Raw genomic sequence first — 22110 nt, forward strand, 5'->3', positions numbered from 1 at the left:
CCTCCAGAGATAGGGATAACTAAGAAGTCGCATTTAGTCCTTTCCTGAACCCCTCTGAAATGTCACCATGGTCTCTCGAGCCCGTCCCTTGTCGGTAGAACTTTTTAACAATTGTGCTTTTGCATTTCTGGATCAATAGATGATCTAATTACGACGGATTAATCGCGTTGAAGTCCTACACAGAATCGTCAGGAGTTGAAACCTTTGGAGAATCTTGCTACACTTAATAAGTCGTCTACCAGTTCCTTTCTAGTGTCTTGGGATTCCTGAATACACCTAAACTAGTTTGTGATCAAGGATTTCGTTTTTTCGATATCTTCGTGTAAGATTTTTTCTTTTCTTTTCAGATTAATTAAAACCCGAAGGCAGACAAAAAACTATAAAAAGTTAGCAGAAACGTTAAAATTATACAATAGCTTCATGCACTTATAAATGGAAGCCTTGTTGTTGGGATATGAATAATTTGGGCTTAAATGGGGCCGTTTTATTTTCTCTAAATCTTGTTTTTCTTTTGCATACGAAATTGAAATTTTAAACCTCTTTCTTTTTTTCTTTACCATTTTCTTTTTTATACCGTGTATATATTTTTAAAAATACATATATTGTGTGCAATTTTTACCCAGCACTAAATTGCACTTCCTTCCTTTCATATTAAATGTCTGTATTTACCTTTCCTGATGGTGACCACATTATTTCCTCTCCTCTGAAACGACACACAGACATACTTGGTCCTGTAATGTTGAATATAGTCATCAATTTATGAAATACTATGCCACATTGACAAACCAATGTTTTATTGTCATTCGCATACCGATATTTTCTACAAAGTTACAATACATCTAGAAGACTACATTGTTCCAAGTGCAGATGTCATAAAGTAAAATAACCTTCTACAGGCATTATGGCATCCTATAGATAATTTTCAGGATTGACATCGAGGAGGTTATGAATTAAGAAGCAAAAGAATTGATACAATTTAAAAGAGGGTTAACAAAAAATAAAGGATAAGTAAGTGCATGAACGTAGAGGGTAGATAAATTAATTAAATATGAAAGCTCTGTTATCCTTTTTTTTTAAATTGTTTCTCTATACCCCCGCCTGATGGATTCATCTGACACGAATTGGTTAGTTTAGCATTTAATTTCCTGTGTTTACACCATGTGAAAGGGATGGGTATGGAAGTATCTAATTGGAAAAGAGACTTTCCCGTACTTCACACCGAATTAGAGTGCCAACAATTCATTAACAAAAAAAGCTAATTTGGACTTGCGCTAGCGACTAGCTGAGAGAGAGAGAGAGAGAGAGAGAGAGAGAGAGAGAGAGAGAGAGAGAGAGAGAGAGAGAGAGAGTATATCAACGACATGGGTTGGACGTTCCTTTAATATAATAAACAAACACTGACACAATGACACGGAGAACTTCATATTTTACATATATTTTTACGCTATTTAGCTTTAGATTCTTAAAAAATGGACGTAAATTTCATTTTGAAGATTCTTATGAAGATGAAAATTGTGAATAGCCCGGCCAGTCTTGATATCAGGATGATAGATAAGAAAAGAACGTACCTAAGTCCGCTGGCTCTTTGACAACAAAGTAGTAAAACAGTTAAATTGCTATTCTCTAATGAAATTAACAAAATGGAGAGGCCCAATTCCTCTTTAAATCTCTCTGACGTACGAGGAGATTTTTTAACTCCGTAAGGTCCTTACCCTGACCACCCCTCCCTGTGGTGCTCCAACAAGCGGTAGGTGTGTAGTCCAGCATTGTCCACCGTCAGACAGGTGCGATTATAGGAAAGCGTGCGCTGACCACATCTCTCTGACCGGGAAATCTTATTGGACAGGCGCCGGGCCTTGGTCTCGCAGCTCCGGGGGAACTCCAACTTGAACTGCCACAGGTCGGACCCCGTGACGTAGATCTCGCTCAGCTCCTGTATCTGGGGGTTGGTGCTGATTTGGAACCAGTGGGTTCCGGTCTTCCAAGGCCTCAACAGCCCCGTTTCTTCGTCCTTTGCACTCCTAAGGAATTCGGGGAACGTACATTCTGTCAAGCATTCTGTGAAAAAGTACAAGAAACGGTCAAATTAGCTTTGTACCCTATGAACAAAGCTATGAAATATCTCATACTTTTTGTATGTCTGCTAGTTGGTCAACTCAGTGAAATCATTGTCCAAAAACAAAACAGTTGCATAACTTTTCACAGATGAAATCGCGAAAAGTATGTCGGACAAAAAATAATAAAATTTGTAAAAATAAAAAAAAGTTCAGCGGGTTTGGAGTGTTGCATGTGCCCATGTATTCTAATATTGAATATAAATAAGCCATTAAGTAACGGCTATGGAGTCTGAAGAGAAAACAGAAAATATTTCAAACTACGAACCCTTCTGTTTTTAATACAAGTGCAACATACCCAGTCAATTGTAACACAAATCTCCTGGTAATGAAAGCTAAGAGACATAACGAAGAAACCCCAAGAGAAAGCGCATATTTATACATGTACGAGTATATAGGATTTAACGACATGAAGTTATAGAAAACCTTAAGGGACATGTACATGTATGTAAATCAACCAATAAAGGGAGATAAATCACATAGAGGATTTTTTCTCAATAATGGATACGCTTCTCAATATTGGTTGCGAATAATTTTGAAAATTTTTGATTTGAATTATTGTGGTTAAACTTAATTGAGGAGGCTTGGTGATCAACAAATTACCTACCTAAATTACCTAAAACTTAAAAAAAATTGATTTAGCTGTAAATCTATTATTTCGAACATAGCTTATTATATATATAATATTGAGAGGGTTTGAACAAGTTCTAACACCTTATACTAGGTTTGAGTTGTAGGATATCATCTATTTTAAGTAGAGAAAAAAATCCTTGATTTTAACTTTTGACTGTTTTTCTATATTTATTCAGAGTTCTTTCCTGAGAAGATTCATAAACTAGAAGTCTTAAACGGTCATAACCACATACAAACCACATACATGTAGTCATCTTAAATAACAAATTACATGTAGATTTGTGAAAATTATCGATACTAAACAATTCTGTTTGACGAGGTTATTTTTCTGTACGTGTGGGTTTTATTGAGTAAAAAGTCAAAAGCAAGTAAAATGGTACAATACATAAAATAAGTGTTAAATGTAACAAAAATAATGACGGGGAAAATAACTATTCAGTTCAGTTGTACTGCAATTTAAAATATGTAACATTATGCATTCAACTGTCATTATAACGAAATCTATAAAAGTGTGTGGTTAGATAGTAAAAAATATGATATATATATATATATATATATATATATATATATATATATATATATATTCTACAGATCATAAATGATATTTTTAGGTCGGTTAAATTGAACACAAGAAATTTTCCTCAATTTAACCTACCAATTCACAGTTTGTTTCACAGATTGTGTTCTGTATTTCAAGAAAAATAATATCATGTAAGTGATATTTTTCTTGGGTGAATTAATTAAACTTGAATAACATCAGGGTAATGTCCTCAATTTTACATTACGATTCACGTTTAAGTTAAAAAGGACGTTGTGTAATTTTGATTTTCGATACCTTTTTTTTTTTCTTACAAATGATAAAATCTTTAAAGTAGTCTACAACTGTTACCTAATTAACGAAAAAAACCTATAACTTATGAAATTAAAATATAAAACGAAAACTTATTTCCAAGACCTAAATAAAAGTAAAAAAAAATGGAATCAATATACAAGTTTTATAGGAATTAAACCCAGAAAACATTTGTTGGTAAATACCTAAAAAATACCTAAAACTTTGAACTAAAACAAAGGTTGAGTCTTATTGTCCAAGTAAAAAAGAGTTAAGCCCCTAGACCGAAAAGATTCATTAGATTAGGTTTAATCTCAAGCAACAGGGCCAATCTTCCGGACAAAGTGAAAACGGTTCATGCATTAATCTACACTAAGTTATAATAGGAATACCTCAACAAGTACCACAAAGGTATTGTAAGAATGTAGCCCAGAAACTAGTAGTTAAAGGTATATATGCCGTTTTAACGACATTTTTGCGGTGTTGAATAGCAAACACAAATTTTGCCAGCATGACTAGATATGTAATCAAAGTACTAAGGTACTGTCGGGAGTTGATTTTATCGATTATCATTTATTTTAAAATCAACTTATCTTGCATGGCAATGAGTTTCTAGTCTGTATTTGAATTACGCACTTTTTTATAATATGAATTTTAGACTTTTCCTACAAGAATTTCGAGAAACCCCATATGAATCATGTTGTGTAATATTTAAAGATAGATTTCAAACTATGTATTAGTAATCGAAGCAATTCTAAAAATTGTATGGATCCAAGCACTATTGATATCGAACTCTAGTCTCGTTCACCCAGACGCTCGTCTGTCTCCGTTAATCTCCGACAAGCAAGAGAGCCTCTCTGCTTGTCGGAGATTTACGGAGACAGCCGAGAGTTTGGTTGAACGAGGCTATTTTAAACTCTGGCGTAGGAATACATGAGACTATAAAAATATCTTAATTATTCGTTTTATATAAAATCTGACTATTTTTAAAGTGTTTATTGATAAGTTTCCTTGAAAAACAATGCTTCAGCATAAATAACATCGAATTTTTCTATTATTTTCAAGAACTAAGTCTTGTCAGCGGTGATGATTTGTGCTTGGGTTCAAACACTGTTTCACTTTCGGTTTGCCAGAGTAACTGCATAGGAGAGTTGATTAAAATCAACTCCAAAAAATGAAGTCTATAGAAAAATTTATTTTTTGATAAACATTAACGATGTACTAGCCATGATTTGAAAATAAATAACGGCGATTTACCAATGCATATCCATATACAATCAATGTTTGAGGTGGATTTGCGCATGTGCATGGGAATACTACAATGTAATTCAGTAAAGAAGCTTGCAGAACGAAGTAATACGACAGGTTTGTTTACAGTCGTTTGAGTTCATATAAACAGGTTTATGTGCTGTTAACAGAAAAAGTATCAGATATTGTCATCTACATTTTATGAGGATTGTTGCGTATCGGTGTCGATGATAATCGATGAGAGCTCTTTTGCAATTGATCATTATTCTCATACGTTTGACAACATATATAATTATAAAATAGAATGTCAAAATCGTCCCTTCTGGGGCTCCTTGAGTCAAAACGTATACAATTTATAAATTTTAGATTTTCAAGTGACAGCTATACAAGTTTTATCATATTGAATATCGTACCATACACATAGGCTTTTTTTTTTCCTTTTTGAGTAAATATCTTATTTGACAAAGGAAACACGCACCGCTGTGTGACCCTCCTCTTTATAGCTTGTATAGCAAGAAGCCGGCAAGCCCATATTTAAACGTGAAGTTTCTAACTTGTGTTCACCGCTCAAAGTGGTCTCCAAAGTAGATTCTGATTTGACAACGTTCTCTGTCAAATTGTTTCTTTCTTTCTTTCTTTCTTTTCTCTTCGAAAGCATTATTTCACAGCCAACGGACCGAACACGTTTTCACGTCGACATCTTGTGTACGTTCTAAAATTAGCTTGTCACATCACGTGTTATGAATATTTAAAGATGGGCGTTTACTGACTGATTAATTAGATTTTATATTTAATACTTTTAATTGCGTTTGATTTTAACTGTATAGTTTGCAGAAAGTGCATAACTTTAGTAGCTTGATGGAAAAACGCAAACAGTTCTTTCTTTTAAATGTTTCATTTCAAACGGCATATATACTTTTAAAGTAAAGATTAATTTCATGGACAAGAAGCATCAGGGTCAATCTCACAGACTTCTTATACAAGTAAGTAAAGATCACCCAACGGATTGAACTGGTGAGTTATATATGGTAATGAAATATTCAACGAAGAATTCTAGACGGTTGTTCTCAATGATTACCCAATTAGTCGGAGCGTGACACGCTAAAATTCATTAATACCCTGTTTACGCTTATACAATATTGGCCTTTTGTAAGTCAGTAAGATATTAGTATGAAGCATACAGGGGCAATACTAAACCATGGGGGACCAGTTTTCACGTGATCTGCCAAGATGTTGCGTGACCATGTGGTGTTCCAGACAAACGGAAATCTCCATTTCGGACAAAAACGATCGAACATCTTTGTTTTGTGAATAAAATGTGTAAAGTGTGTAAATATAAGTATCGGATATACCACAAACAGATTATGTTTCTTCAGTTAAAATCTGGCAAATCACGACCGCTTTTTTCAACATGGCGTCTTTTGGTTATTTATCGACTTACAGAACCTCAAAGAAAACGCACTCATTCAAATTTCTTGGAAATGGTCTCTCAAGGAAAACTCGATTAAGCTAAATGGCATTCAAGAAATTAGATCTACGACTTTAACAATAGTTCCTTTAATGTGATTGGCCGTGTTCTTCTCGGCGAAAGAACGCGGGCCCATATAATCGAGTTACTCCCTAACTAACAGTGATTACCAGGGACGGGCGGGCGCTAAATGAATGTACCTCGTAAAGAGCCGGCTTCTGCTTGTCTGACCGAATCAGCATCAGCAGTATCGTGTCCGCGGAGGGAAAAGTCCCCCCAACCTAGAAGTCCGGATACTGATTTCCTTTTGGGATTCTGGGAATTCTGTCTTCACGCACCGATTATCTTAAGTCTTTGTCGGATTTGCTTTCATACATCACTTTTATCCTCTTTCAATCGTTAGGCAACCAAACGATTACAAAAGGCCCTCTTTGATTGGTCAACAGTTTCCACCGGAGGAGACGAATATACTTTTGGGTCGTTTTAAAAGTTCGGATGTATTTTACAAGACACAAAGGGTATTGTTAAGGAAGCAAAATGGAACATGGCTTTTAAAACATAAAAGAGTTATTGATTGCAAATAAAGAGCTAATAAAACCCTGACGTAGTAAGTTTATGGCGCATTCAGTTTCCCCCGGGGGTGTTATTCATCGCTAATCCCTTGACTTACCTTGTGCCAAGAGCATCAGAAACAAGAAACACACGAAGAACCTTTCGTCAGCATCCATGTCTCATGTCAGCAACACCTTAAAACAACCAAAAAGTATTTCACTTCAATCGTTGCAAAAAAGACAAATTCCTGTAAGTTGTTTAAAACAAACAGTCTAATTTTACATATAATTCTTAAAAGGGAGTTACGGGTGGCTTGCATGTTTGATAGATTCTGGTGATACGCTTTCACAAAACAAAGATGTTGATCAAACAAATACTGGTTATCAAATTTGTTTGAAACACGAGTTATTCTGAATAAAATCCAACGATGTCTCTCAAGCAGAGAAAGAGTTAATGCTGAAGGCTTTTTGGTACATTGCAATACAGAAACATCAAAAAGAATATCGAATCATATACGTTGATTCAAAACCATGTCGGGAATTTCTAGACGGGTCGTCCAAGTCTTGATAAGTTATGTAAAGACATTTATCATGTGGAGGTCAGTGGAAGGCTGGCGTGTTTTGCTTTGGGTTTCTTTTATTGATACAGCGTTACATGATAAAACATAAAAAGAAAGAAAGTGAATTGAGTTTTATTTCTTTCTTTCAGGCCACCCGCTACGAATGGTGTATATTTGATGAGTAAGCTCCGAGTAGGATTAGATTGCGGAGACAGAATCAAACTTTAATGAAGACAACCTGAGGCGTCGGTGTAGCCCTCCATCAATAACAGGTAAATCCCGAGGTGATCCGAGTCACACCATCTCCCTATGAAACGTCTCAAGGAATGAGATTGAACTAATTAACTTGGTGTCGGGTTCCAAGGAATATACAAATGTATCTTTTTATATTTTCATAATTTTGTTCTGGATATTCAACTGACTTAAGTCCTTTTTAACACGAACAGCATTTTTGATTATAGAAGTAGTTAACAAGCAATACGTCACGACTATCATTTTCAAAGAGAGAATGAACCTATCTGATTATGTAAAACTTTTGAAGTGATCATTCAGATTGATTCCTTTTTCACGTGTAGGATGTGGAATTAAAGTTTTAGAAACCAGAGAAATACTCTTGTCTGTGTTCTGCAGTAACTACACTTTTTCAGTTCGTTTAGAGAAGGTTTGAGTAAATATTTGCCGTGTCATTATGACAATGTTAGATTGAAGAGCTTTTAATTGACTAATGACTGTCCGGTTGTCTTAAAATGATGTCCCTATTGACGTCCGGGTATCGCGTTTCCACCGTTATGGTTCTTCTCTTTATAGTAACCCAATTAACTCTTAACAAAAGTTTAAATCATTCGGATTTAGGCAAATTTTATTGTATAGAATGACATCAGGAACCTGGAAAGATTAATTTACAAAGCTTTTTTAGTTACTGTCACATGTCAATTGGGAGTGTTGCATGCTTGCAAAAGCTTTTTTTAAAGTCTGAATAGGAATCGATAGCCTATACATGTTGATGTGGAAGTCGGAGAGAGATGGCTTGAATTATTGGTAAAACATGTACAGAAGATACTATGTCCAATAAATCGCCCTTTTATTTCCCCCCGTAAAATCACGGAAGACCCACCGCGGGTGGTTGAGTGCGTACCCAGCAAGACTGACATCGAATTGACTAAACGGTAGCATCATCTATTATAGATCAATGCTCACTTGAAACGGTTGTGTTCTGGGTGAAACTCGTGTTTCTGGAGACTGATCAGAGCACTACAGGTGAAACATTAATGTGACTTTGATTGTTCTTTGTGAAATAGTAAAAAGGTACACCAAAGGCGTACTTCATCCACCAAAGCGATTACCCGCTTATCAAGTCAAAGCCTTAAATTACTCGTCATGACCCAGTTTTCCTTGATTCATACTTCAAATGATAACTCCATTAATTCACCTTTAATTTTTGATACGCAAACAGCGTCAACTTTATATTCTTTTTTTAAACAAATTCAAGTTTGGTTTAATTACATAACATGCTCTTCAATAACAAACTGGATTCGCTCACTGAATTCACTACAGTTTTACATCTGTTTTTCATTTCAAAAGGAATTTGAAATACATTGCTTATTTAAATGTTAGCAAAAATTTGATACGATGAATTTTATATAAATTGAAGATTATTTTTATAGTTCCAGTAAAGTAAAAAAAAAATGAAATCCTGAAGTTAGCATTTTACAATTGAAAAACTCAATATATTTTTATTCAAAACTGATATTCTAATAATTTGATACAAATATAAGTCTAAATTAAACAAAAAGATGATAAAAATGATTCAACTTCAAATATAAAATCATTTCATTCTTTCCAAAATCATTCGGTACTTCACAAAAGTACATTGTATTTATTCGAACAAAAACGGAAAATTATTATTTACTAGTATATAAAGAAGGCTTACCTTATCAGATTCCCAGATAAAGTGTATGCATTGATTCCCTGGAAATCACTTTTCATTTTTATCATTGTATAGAAAAACAAACTTTCTTTTAGGAAAAAGAACTGGTATGTGCAATCAATTATTTCTTTATGGCTCGGACCGATTTTGTCCAAAATGTACTATACACGAGCTATTTACTCTCTGGTAGCATCCATTTAAACATAAGGACTTTCATGAGTTGGAAGAGACATGGTATCGACTATGTACAAAGTCAACAGATCGCAGTGATCTAGGAGTAAAGAAGTGGGGGCCTTTAAATCACTCGGTAAACATGGTCTTCAAATGGATACATTGCTTGCAGTGCTATTGGTAAGGGAAGCTACTTAACACTTGAATTTTTTTTCATAACAGAAATGTATAAATTTCCCTAGGCCTTGTTCGAATTTATTTTAAAAGTACACCAATAGAAGTTCTAGGTATGTTAAAAATAATCAACAAAAAAAAAAAAAAAATAGCGTAGGTTTTTTTTTTGTTTATTTAGACACTTGCTTGATTCAAATTCTAGGTAAAAAAAAAAAAAACAAAAAAAAACTGCAAAAGTCCTTTTCCTTCCAAAAAATAAAATAAAATAAAAATTCAACTTACCGGTTTTAAGATTATTTTAGATATCCGTTGGAGACATAATCTTTTTGTCAGTCAGACGTAATGGCTAACTTGTGTTTCTTCACACCATCACCAAGGTGTTGCAGTGTTCCAAGGGCAATTGACAGGGGAGGTAATATTGTGGAGAGAATTGTAAAGTAATTTCTTTCATGAAAATTTGATGAAGCAGTATCTTAGAGCTAACATAAAATTAGGATTTAAGCTGTCTGTCCTACGTAGAATCAGATTCCATCACACTGGTTTAAAATTAGCAAAAAATCCCAAACCTTTTCACTGCTTTTCAAATTGAAAACATCCGTGAAAAAAGTTTTTTGATAATTTGGAAGCAAGTCATTCGTTATGCTATTTTTTTCTCATCACTGAATAAGGATGACTTTTTTTTACGGAGAGCGGGTGGGTTTACAGATTGTACCAACCAATCGAATCCCTGGCCAGTCTACGCCTGGTGATGGGGCTGATTTAATGCTAAATTAAATTTTCTCGTATTGCGAACCTCAATACACCATCCCAAGCCGCAAAGAATCGGCAATGTTTTATGCAAGTGATATTCGATTTGTTTATAGATCTAATCAATTTTCTCATCGCTACTCTCATCGGAAGCTTAGTCCGCATTAGTTACACATTAGGCAGTAGAACATTGATTTCATTTAGCTAATCGCTCATAACAGTCATAATTTTCACGTTTTGACTATTGTTATAAAATGGCTGCGAGTCACTCATCATAATGATACGAGAGAAGTCTTTGCAATTACCCTATGTTTGGTTTTTTATCCTGTACAGGCTTTAGTTTATTTAACGTTCTGTAAAGAATAGCAAAGCTATCGACTTCCTGGAGGTACCAAGTCCGTCGGGGATTTAAGTTTTACAACTCCTTCTTTAGCACGACTTGATTGTAAAAAAAATCAAAATCAAACGTTTGGAGATATTATACTAGAGAGGAAATACCCAGAGCGTTCTTCTAAAATACATACATTGTCACGCGTCTTTTTAAGCAAATAATTATAAAGCTACTTGAAACGCCAAACAAATTACTATTTTTATGAGAAAATATTGTATTTGTAATATGATAACTATTGATGTCGTAATAATTCAACTTAGAATATAAGATATCTTAATCAAAAACGGCTCTTTCGTTCTAGAAAATTCTTGAAGGAACCCCCCTACTCCGAAAAAGAAATATTTGCGGTCCTAAGCGACGTTTTGTTTTCATCCGACATTGATGGGTTTATTAGGGAGATACCGTGCCTCGATACCAAGTCCTTTGTTTGTGCAATGTTCCACGATGGCGGAGTCCCAGGATTTCTTAAGAACCATCACTTCCTCCTCTGTAAACTTGATATCGCAGCCATATCAAGACGAGCGGCGGTAAAACTTACTCTACAACATTAGCTTTTCTCTCCAAAATGGCTTAAAACAACTTTTCTGTTGCGACATTTATTTGATCATCATCAATTTTCAGAAGGACTGAATAAGTGTTTGCCCGGTTCCTGCAAGATGTCTTGAAGATAAAGAGTCCAGATTTGCTAGGAATGGCAGCTGCTGTAGCTCAGAGCGAGCGCAGTGTCATGACGTATTACGACTAATGGTCTCCATAAATTGGGTATATTCCTTACCAGGTGCCATCTGATGACCCATAAATGTACCATTTCTAGAGCAATATCGTTAAAAATTATCAAAAGAAATTATAGCTGCGACATACGTGTAATTCATATTAAGGTACACATCTGCTTCAAATAAATGTATATTTATACAGTATGATACTATACACATTTTATCATACCGCTATATTTCGTGCATGATATATAGCTTATAATTTATTAGTGTAAAATCATACATACTGTAAAATGCAACCCATGGAATATGACGATATTGCGCACGGTTACAAATCATTGTTGAAATCGTCTCTGTTGGGTTGCTTTTCAGATTTCAAATAAAACCGTAAAGTATTTACGTAACTGTCGACTGTCTCCTGAGGGGACAGACTAAAATCAGTCTCACCACTGTTCTTACTGATCATAATTCACAGTTTCTGGTTCATTCTTTTGATTGCTATTAAATCCTAATGAAAGCTATTACAAGATAATTAAAGGAATTTTAAAATGAATGCAAGACTGAAAAGTAAATAAACAACATTAAAAAAATAAAGAAAAATTAGATACAATTGAAAAAATCCATTAAATTCAGATTTTTCATTGCTTATTAAATCAAAAATGATTAACAAATGGATTGCCTGATCCTCGTTTATCATTGTTTCTTTATTTATGAAAAGTTACTATAAAAGGTCCTTAAGCTTGTTAAAAGACCGAAACAACACTTCCCATTGAATCATATCGACCTCCAAAAGGGATCTCAACATGTAATATACTGTAAGTCTCAACATTCCGAGATAATATTTCCTGAAATATAGCTTCCCCAAATTGTCCATTTAAATTCTCTTGTGTATATTATGTCAAAACAATAGAAAGCGTCGGGCATTACTTTGTGATTTGTGGCGGGAATTCTACACAAGCTTGTTCTCCGCTTCGATGCTTTATGATTTTTTTTTTCGGTTATTGTCTGTTTATAGACAATTTTAATCATCGTCTAGCCGAAAATCCACAAAACGAAAAAATGCAATCGAAGTATAAAATAGTAAATCTTGATTTATTTATTGATTGGACGGAACGGAAATCGGAGTCGGACAATATTATGTTAACGTTTGTATGTAGCTTTATCAATATTTACTTATCAACGGAAAAACAATCAGAATTGGTACAACACGGTATATTCTGATGTTGTATGTTTTACTTCATCGATACATTAGCCATTTGTTATCAATTTTTTCTAAATACACTAAAACAAATACCAACGAAAGGAAACGTTTCTTGGCTTATAGCCTTACAAAAATTGTAACAGACACTCAAGGAGTTTACATTGACATAAAATCATCTGTTGGTATATAATTATTGGTATATCATGAAGATGTGCAATAAGTCTTAATATTTTTACTTAGTATTGGAGCCATCTAATAACGAAAAATTGAGGGGAATTTTTTTCATTTAGCTTCTGTAAAATCATTTAACTTCGAGAAGGTCAATATCAATATTTTTTTATGATTCGTGGGGATGTAATTTCCTGGTGTACAAATGATATAGTAAGACTGTAATCCATACTTCATTTGGGATGTAAACGAAGCAAAGGGTTACCAAATTACTAGTAGATATCCACGAAAACTTAGCCACCTTAATTAAATGCTAATTATTCCAAGTAATTTACATTTGATTTATTGTTTGAGTTCATAATATTGACTTTAAGCATATTGTTATGTGATGGCTATATTTGGATTTGAATATGTTTTGTTAGCTTCTGATATATGATACATGCCTATACGTTAGTTTAAAATACAACTGGACTAATATGTGGTGAAACTTTATTTAACAACCAAGTAAAATAAGATTACAACAGGAAATCATTTTTGCTTCGAAATATTCATGTACGATGCGGACAAGAGAGAACGAATTAACGGACATGACACTAGCAATTAACGTAGTCTGATAATTACTTTAAGCAGGCTGTTAGTGGGACCCCAGTTCGAAAGAATTCAATTTGAGATTACGCCTAAATTACATGTAGGAGATTACAAAACAGCAGACTGCCTTCACCACGTCAAATTTACATACCCCGTTATACGGTCCCCATGAACTCAGGGGATGATTATACTCGTGCCAAAACAGCATTTTTGCACCCGTCTAAAGAGCAGTTTATAAAAAAATCATTTATGCCATATCATAGGCAATTGTTTTTAGAATGTATCAAGTCTTTCCGCCATTGTTTCAAGTGTTTTCATCAAACAGGGAGATATATACCTTTGCATATCAAATTCTGACGGAAAAATAATAACTTCCAAGTTAAATATTCTTCCTTACCTAAATGCCAAAAAAAGCAGTTTCTTCCGGATTCATATTATTTCCTATAGCATAGGTTTTGAACTAAAAATAAATTAGCCATTTTAACAATCATTATTATATGAAAATCCAACGAAAATCATTTTCATTCTTGGAACTTTTATTTCTTCTAGAAACTAAACAATTCGTTACAGTTTTGATGAGCATATGATATCATGCCATAAGAATCGAAGAACGTGAATCGTGATTATTTAAGGAATAAGGAATCATTATTTGAGTATTATAATGTGATAATTTCGGTCAGGGCGGGGTCAAATCCAATAAAGCCCTCGTTAGCGGGTTATGTAATTTTTTCTGCAATGATCGCTACCTTCATAACCCACATGAATCACCAAAGAAAGCATTTTATTATAAAAAGTTATATTTACATCTTTCTGTTAACAAATTCATAAATTGATTGTAAAAGGTAAGTAAAAATCACTAAAATATTGTTAATGTACATCAGTACGATAGCAAAAAGAAACAGCCAAATTGTCCCCTATTGGAATTTGAGTCTGACATCATCATGATTATTTCGTGCAGTTCGTGATAATTCTTAGGTCGCTGTTGGTTTTGACCAATCGATAAAAAGGCTGTGTAGATACCGGTCTGGTTGTTTCTATAGAGCTAGGAATTAAACTATAAGTTTCGGTAAGAAATAGAGGGAATTATACTCGGTAAATGAAAATATGGCAGGAAAATATCTCGGATTGGTTCGTGATTCGGTATGTCGGTATCACTGTGTATGAATACAATCGGATTTGTTATGAAACAGGGGTAAAAGTCTCAGTAGGATTCTCCGAGTATAGTATACTAAAGTATATATTTTCGTGGGTAGCTGATTTTTTGCTTATTCGTGAGGATGTAATTTCGAGGATGTGTTGGTTTTCACTTTCAGTAAGAAAACCAACTCTTTCAAAATTTGTAACGCAATGTAACGAGGATGTAAATTCGCGGATTAGGGCTACTAACAATCACCACGAAAATTGAGCCATCACGAATTCTAATGAAATCAGATTCCACAGTATTTTACTGCAAAGGTCGCTACCTTCTGTATGAACGACCCGAGACATAAAAAAAATCGAGAGAAGGAAGCAATTTCTTGACAGACTGTAGTACTTTTTTACAGTCTCACAGTCCTCATTAACATCGATTATGTTTACTTTTAACGCATTTAACCAAGATTAAATTCTAAACACCAGCTAATAAATAGCGTCTCACGGGGGTCCTCAGACTTACGGTGGGTGTCAAACTGAATACAGTTAGATGATGTCATCTCCACATAAACCCCGATTTTTTATGAGAAAAGAACCCAAGAGTTCTTTTCAGAGATCAGCTTCTAAAAAAACGCGCAAAAACGCATTTTAATCATCTTGAGATTAGAAAAGGAAATTTAAATAATTTTTTGCATTGTTAAGCCGGTACGAAATTGAACGCAACCCAAAGTGTTGGTTTTGACATTTTTTATGTTTTGAAAACTGAATAAGAAAATAGGAAGAAGTATAATATACATTTACCTGATAGAATCCGATTGGTAACATACATGTAAGATTTCATGTAAATGTCTTTTTAAAGTTACAAACTCAGTTTCCCTAATGCTTTGGGGCATTGTTATCGTTATAAAAGTGTAACATTTTGCACCGTTTTGGTGTCACTAAAACTTGGTACACTATTTAAGTTGCTCAACTCGCGAATACTAATATTCAGTTCACAATGAGTCATGTTTAAAAAAAGCTGCCTCTGAAGGGTCTTTCTCTAGTTTGTCAAATTCTGGTTTGCCATAATTGCCTCCGTTAAAGACTTACAATGTTGAATATAAAAAGAAGTGCGCCGCCCGGGAATCGAACCCGGGTCGCAAGAATGGGAATCTTGCATGATACCACTACACCAGCGGCGCATATATTGCAACAAAAACATCATATTCGTCTGAACCGAGTATTTATTTTAAAACATTTCAAAAACGTCTTAAATATACAACAATATCAGCATTGTTACAAAAAACACTCATGCAACATTACAACTTTTCTAAAACTGTCTTTACTCTAAGTGAACAGTTATCTTATTTATCTTGGGCATTATTATCTTTATCTATTACAACATTTAGCAACGTTCTTGTGTCACAAAAAGTAGGTGAACTGTTTTAAGTTTCTCCCCTTGTGATAAAGACGAAGTGATAACGAAATATTCAGTTCACGGTTGGTCATCAAAAACTGCTACAGTTATTGGTCAAATTCTAATTTGCCATATGGTCAAATTCTAATTTGCCATAGCTGTCCCTACAAGAGAATATTTTTTCAGTATTAAAAATCAATTGCGCCGCCCGGGAATCGAACCCGGGTCGCAAGAATGGGAATCTTGCATGATACCACTACACCAGCGGCGCAGATGTAGCTGCGAAGAATTAATCAAAACCGGGTATTATAGAGCAATTCTTTTTAAAAAATGGTTCCTTTTTATACCACTTAGGAAAGTGAACATAATTCACAATTTATCCTTAAACTTTATTAACTGTCCATGGTCAGTATTAAATTAACCCGTTATCTGGGTTTTTTCCCGGGTATTTTCAAAAGTTTACTATAAAAGAAGCAGACTATGTGCTATCAATGTAAGATTTGAAACAGCAATTTCTGTTCCTTTGTACAAACTATCAAGTTAATTAGCATATACTAGTAATGGAAAAGAATAAAACATGTTATCTCGTTTTCCTTCGTTAATTCCTACAAAATAAATTTGCTGCCGCAACATAGACCATAAGAATTCACATACCGAAGACCAGCCAGCGATGATGCTATTCGTCGCATATAGACTGCTCATAATCTCAAGTGTCGTCGCTGAACCCAAGGGCCACTCCTTGCACCAAAGACATCGTCCGGACGCTTTCAGTGGACTACAACTCCACGGAATTGACGGCATGACAAGTGGCGGAATATCATCTTAAATTACGAATGCCGGTTTTTCATACGTTGAGAGAGTTTAGTGCAAACAATGAGAACGCTATTTCGATTTCAAGGGGTTCCTTGGGAGGACCAAGCAACATTGCATTGGACTGTTCAACTTGACCTCACTGTGTTTCGACATATTGGTCCAGGTTGAGGCTATGGTATAATAGCTGCCCAATATATTGACAATGTTCTTCAACCTTTTCTTGTGCCACCTTTTGCCCCCAACACCAAATCCAGATATCAAGCATGATAGGACTTGTGTACACACAGCGAAATAAACTAAAGACTTCCTGGAGCAAAGTGATGCAAATGTAAAGCCTTGACCAGATGTGAGTCCAGATTTTAACCCTATTGAAAACTTGGGGACACCCCAATGACGGTCATCAAACACCCGATTCACATCATGTACAGAGAGTGCACTGCAGTAATCATCGCCAATGGATAACCCACTTGCCATTGAGTACAAAAATACTCATTATGTAAACATCAAAATGTTTTATTAACTTCTTGAATCCACTCAATATTCATATAAAACAACCCCCGCCCAATAAAACAGCGAGTATTTTGCTGTTGTAACAGCTGTCGGGAAACGAAACCCAATGGCATTTTCTTTTCTTCGGGTGTTAATTTGACAGTTCTTCAAAAGGAACAAGAGGGAGGTCAGTTTAAATCATACATTCACAAGAAGATAACAATGGTTTGCTTCTTTTATAATCGGCATTTTATATTACCGGTGCATAACCATCGAACACTGTGCCGGATAATTATGTCAGTGCCAAGGTGGCATTTTTGCACCCGCTTAAAGATGCAGTTTCGGAAAAATCCATACATACCAAATGATAGACCATTGTCTAGAGAGTATATAACCACTTTTGTTTTTAGTGTGTTTCACCTGAGAGTTGAGATATTTACCTTTTAAAATTAATATTCCATAAGAAAATGATAATTCCTATAGGAGAATTAATTCTCCTACAGGAAATATTGACAATCCTATAGGATTTTTAAAAAGTACTATAGGAATTATATTTCCTATAGGAAAATGGTATTTCCTGTAGGAATTGAAATTCTTATAGGAAGTTCTTGTATTCCGATAGGAAATTTCAAATTACCTATAGGAATATTGTTTTTCCTGTGGGGAAAAATTATTTTTGAAAGGTTAATATCTTACCTGACAGATGAGATACAATGATAACAGAGGTGGTTGTTAAATCTTTAAGCAATGGTCTATCATTTGGCATATTTGAATTTTTCGATTTATGCAGCTTAGACGGGTGCAAAAATGCCACCTTGGCACTGGCATAATTATCCGGCACAGTGTTATCGTTTTATATTTTGATATTTTTGGTATATCAGTATTTCGAATTGATAATTTTTCAATGTACGACAAGTTAAGTTACAACGCTTCACGCCGACTATTGCCTTCAACTAGATTATAAAGTAATGCACAACGAAATAGAAAAGGGTTTCACAAATTAAGACTTGGAAATATTTATAGTAAGATCAAAAGTTCTACATAAAGTAATTCTAGAAGGCACTAAAGTAGTTTAAGTTGACTTACTTTTCTTGCACATATGTACCCGTAGAAGGAGGATAGGACAGTAACAGTCGCTTATCATTTCTTTGTCTTTTTGTGTGATGTTTCTGCCTCTGCTCAATTTTCTTCAGGTCCGAAGTAAGGACTCGACGTCAAGTATTCTTTTACCATGCTTTTGTTATAAGGCTTTCTTTAATTTGTGATGTTTGTGTTTGCTTTCCTTGGAATATGCCCTACCAGTTCCACCTGCTGGTGGTTATTTTCACTGGTATTTGTTTGGTCCTCCTCCACAATTCAACATATGTATGTTGCTGGTGATATCTGGTTACCTTTCCTGAAAGAGTTTTTTCAGACCCGTGTTGACAAATACCTGGATGTTTAATTTATTTCCATTATTCAAATACATGTATACAAAATTACTTACTCCACAGTTGTCTTATATATCTGAGCTTGGTGCTTGTTCTTAATATTTTGCTGCTCCACACTAGTCAGCTTAATGAGCCTTCCTTTTCCTTGCCTTGATGTCTCCATTTGTGATGCACTGACAATACTTCTTAAAAGGTAAAATCTTTTATGTCCTTAAATTCTACCCTTTTCCATGGCAGCTTCCAGCTGGTGGGTCAGCAGTGGTGGCCACTCCACTACTCGATTGATTCCAACTTCAAGCACAGATCATCGCGACGGTGCCATATCCAGCATAATGACCTTTCTGCTGCTTCTCTCAGTCTTCTTATTGCTCTCTTGCGTTCTCTTCCTGATGGTCCTTTTCTCGTGGGCAGCTTCCACATCGATTGCACAGGGAACCGTCTGCAACCAACATCAACGGAAAACAGCCAAGAGCACCATCCTCTGCCCTTGCAATGTACCATGAGGTATGCATACTTATGTTTATTTTCTCTTTTGTGTCCTTTCACAATTTTCTCCCTGTGGCACAGTCTTCGAACGCTAGACACTAATACTGCGTCTGATTGTAGATCAATTTACATGATGTCAGAAAAAAAAACGTCATATCTAGATTCAATCGGAGCTCCAAGGCATGCTCTCTGTCCAGCAATGATGTCAGCCTTGCCGCTATTGTATCAGCTATTGTTTCTCCTTGATCACAAATCTGATCTATCTTTACTTCGTGTCTGATGGTCGATTCCTTTTTCTCTCCACCTCCAGCACGTCAGCCAGCTCCCGCAGGACTTTGTGAAATCGTCTATTATATCTCTCCTGAGTCAGAACTACTAGTACTTGGCATACTGATAGAATTTGTGCAATTATCTCTCTCTGTTCACACAGCTTAAGGGTTGGGTCTTCGCTTTGTTTCCACTTTTGCAATGTTGCAGGAGATAGGAATTATCAAACACTGACCTCGGTAGAAATGAGATTCTAAACTGTTCCTTCACAGTTCTGTCCAGATAGTTTCCCGCTCTGGTTAGTCTTACTTCATCCACACCTCCTGTTTGCTCTTGATTTCCCTTGATCTTCCTGTATGCGCCTTACTTCAGTCTAAACCATAATGCTTCTCTCTGCGCATGCTGCTGATGCTTTTTACTAGTGCTGAAAATGTGACATTCCCTCGCCTTAGTGCCCAGTGCTTGTGATTCCAGTGATTCCTAGTAAGTGCAGCATACTCTTTGCTTTGTCCACTGATGTTTTTGCTGACCACTTTCTTCCATGTTCTTGTTTGAATTCTGCTCTAGCGATCCTACCATCTGCTGGGTCTTTAAAGTCATCACCAATCGGCATTTCGCTACTATGAATTCTTCCACCACAGTGGAAACTGATATCCGGCATTGGGTTGAGTTACTGTAGAGTCCAGTTAATGTAAATGATGGTGGAGCTCTAACCCATATCCTCAGATACCCACTCACTTTCCTTTCTTTCGACTGTAGTAGTTACAACTTCACAGAAATGAAGCGGCCACACTAGTCTTGGAAGGATTCCATTCTGATATATCTAAGCCTTATAATTTCATGGTATTTTATTTGGGGACATCGTACATCCTGTGACTAACCAATTCTCTGCTCTCTGCCAAGATGTGGTGTAATCATCAAGCGTGAATCGGATCTGTATTCCTTTGAAGCAGCTCCTGACAATCTCCAGAAGATTTCCTGGTATTGTATAAGGAACAGCTCCATCGCCGACCCGAACAGCTTGTGGGAACAGATCGATCCATAGGCGTTGCTAGGTCTAACCATACTGATGCAAAGTTTTCTTTCCTCACTTGGCCTCCTTAATGAATTGGCTCATAACACTGTTGATTGTCTTAAAGTTCTTTTATTTCGGCACAGAATACCCCTCTGCATCTTCCCAGTATAGTTCCTTTCCTCTAATTACACGGTGAAGTTGCCATAATTTTCCAAGTAAAGTTGGACACTTTTTATACGCTATGAATGGTACCCCATGTATATGCATTGGAATAAAACCGTAAAAGCGTTAATAATTATCGAATGCTTAGTTGGGAACGTCTTCTTACAAGTCCCTCTGTAGTGAAGTTTATTTAATAGTCTCTGTTTCAAGTTTAATTGCTGCATGTTCAAAAGTCCTTGACTTGATTCTCCAAAATGTTGTTGTCTATTCATTTCGATTTGCATTTCTTACCTTGTAAAAGATAGATTGTCAAAAATAAAATAAAATTTTTTGTCATTAGAGGATGTTCCTACATGACGACGGTCTTTTCTTATTTCAAGGAAATTAGGAAGACAGATCATTTTTACAGATTTCTATGGGAAAGTTAGTCTCTTCATGAGGACGTTTACTGGACAAACGAAGCTAAATGCTATACAAAAGACCTTTATCGTGCCATTAAAGGTATTATTAAGTCAATTATGTTGAAAAATGTTTTATTAGTTAAAATTATGAGTATAACACTGTTAAACTTCATTTAATGATCTGGTCATTAAAAATAAGACACAATTTGAAAGGTAAAAATATTTTACCACTAGATTGGTAATATATTTTTTATATTATCCAGTGTTTGACAAGTTAGCAAGTTAGTGAACATTGAAAACGTGATGATAATTAAATTTGCAATGAAGCAAAGAGACTTCAATCACTGGACTAAAAAATGACGAAGCAAGTCGTCTATATTCAGACTCTTTTGCAGATATCAGATTCGAGGAAAAACAAAATTAGAAATTGTACCTTCTATATACAGTTTTTGTAATTTGCAAGAAGGAGCCATCGGGAAAAGGTTGGATGGAAAAATATTGAGAATCGGTCAGAGTTACATACCTGTAAATCAATTTCGTGTTTCACAAACATATCAAATTTTTAAGAACATTTTGCAAGATTTTTTTTTTCAAAAATCATATTGATAGAGAAGTAAAAGTAAACTACAGGACTTTTTCATAAGTCAAAATATGAAAAAAAAAACGAACAGGATAATTAGCCAAATAAACTACTGATTTGTCACTGTGAGAACTCGATGCATGGTTTGGATATGCGCAGTTGGACCCAAAACATTGACGACTAACAAGTTTGACGTCGGACAGAGAGACTTTAACTCGATGTGGAAAGGCAGTAAGACATTCCAAGCAGTTTAACCGCGTTTTCGTATTTTCTTTTATTCCCTTTTCAAACAAAATGTATGCGCCGCTGGTGTAGTGGTATCATGCAAGATTCCCATTCTTGCGACCCGGGTTCGATTCCCGGGCGGCGCATTTGTGTTTTGCTTGCGTATATAATTTAGAAATGCGATGTGTTTGTTTAGATCTTTGTCACGTGACTGATCAGTAGTACAGTAATT

The 22110-nt window shown here is 35.2% G+C and overlaps 1 protein-coding gene and 3 non-coding genes across 6 annotated transcripts in view; 1 reads left to right on the plus strand and 3 right to left on the minus strand.

Annotated features, from left to right (window-relative positions):
- Nucleotides 1-11878, minus strand: part of LOC128156242 (uncharacterized) — a 29107-nt gene extending 17229 nt beyond the window's left edge. The window contains exons 1-4 of one of the 3 annotated variants that reach the window (XM_052818301.1): nucleotides 11814-11878; nucleotides 6963-7038; nucleotides 1713-2058; nucleotides 670-731 (exon numbers count right to left, since the gene is read on the minus strand). In XM_052818301.1, the coding sequence (XP_052674261.1) occupies nucleotides 670-731; nucleotides 1713-2058; nucleotides 6963-7020 (466 nt within the window). In that variant the 5' untranslated portion in view covers nucleotides 7021-7038; nucleotides 11814-11878. Of the gene's footprint in view, nucleotides 1-669; nucleotides 732-1712; nucleotides 2059-6962; nucleotides 7039-9333; nucleotides 9767-9957; nucleotides 11083-11813 lie in introns of those variants that run through there. The other 2 variants (XM_052818299.1, XM_052818300.1) reach the window with 2 other exon arrangements.
- Nucleotides 11879-15724: 3846 nt separating this feature from the next.
- On the minus strand, nucleotides 15725-15795 carry Trnag-ccc (transfer RNA glycine (anticodon CCC)). The gene has a single exon. It is a non-coding gene; the product is annotated as a tRNA-Gly (tRNA).
- A 415-nt stretch (nucleotides 15796-16210) lies between these two features.
- Trnag-ccc (transfer RNA glycine (anticodon CCC)) lies at nucleotides 16211-16281 on the minus strand. Its single transcript has one exon. It is a non-coding gene; the product is annotated as a tRNA-Gly (tRNA).
- Nucleotides 16282-21953: 5672 nt separating this feature from the next.
- Nucleotides 21954-22024, plus strand: Trnag-ccc (transfer RNA glycine (anticodon CCC)). The gene has a single exon. It is a non-coding gene; the product is annotated as a tRNA-Gly (tRNA).
- The last annotated feature ends 86 nt before the right edge of the window (nucleotides 22025-22110 follow it).

This window comes from Crassostrea angulata, chromosome 7, assembly GCF_025612915.1.
Source record: "Crassostrea angulata isolate pt1a10 chromosome 7, ASM2561291v2, whole genome shotgun sequence".
NCBI classification, from domain to species: Eukaryota; Metazoa; Mollusca; class Bivalvia; order Ostreida; family Ostreidae; genus Magallana; species Magallana angulata.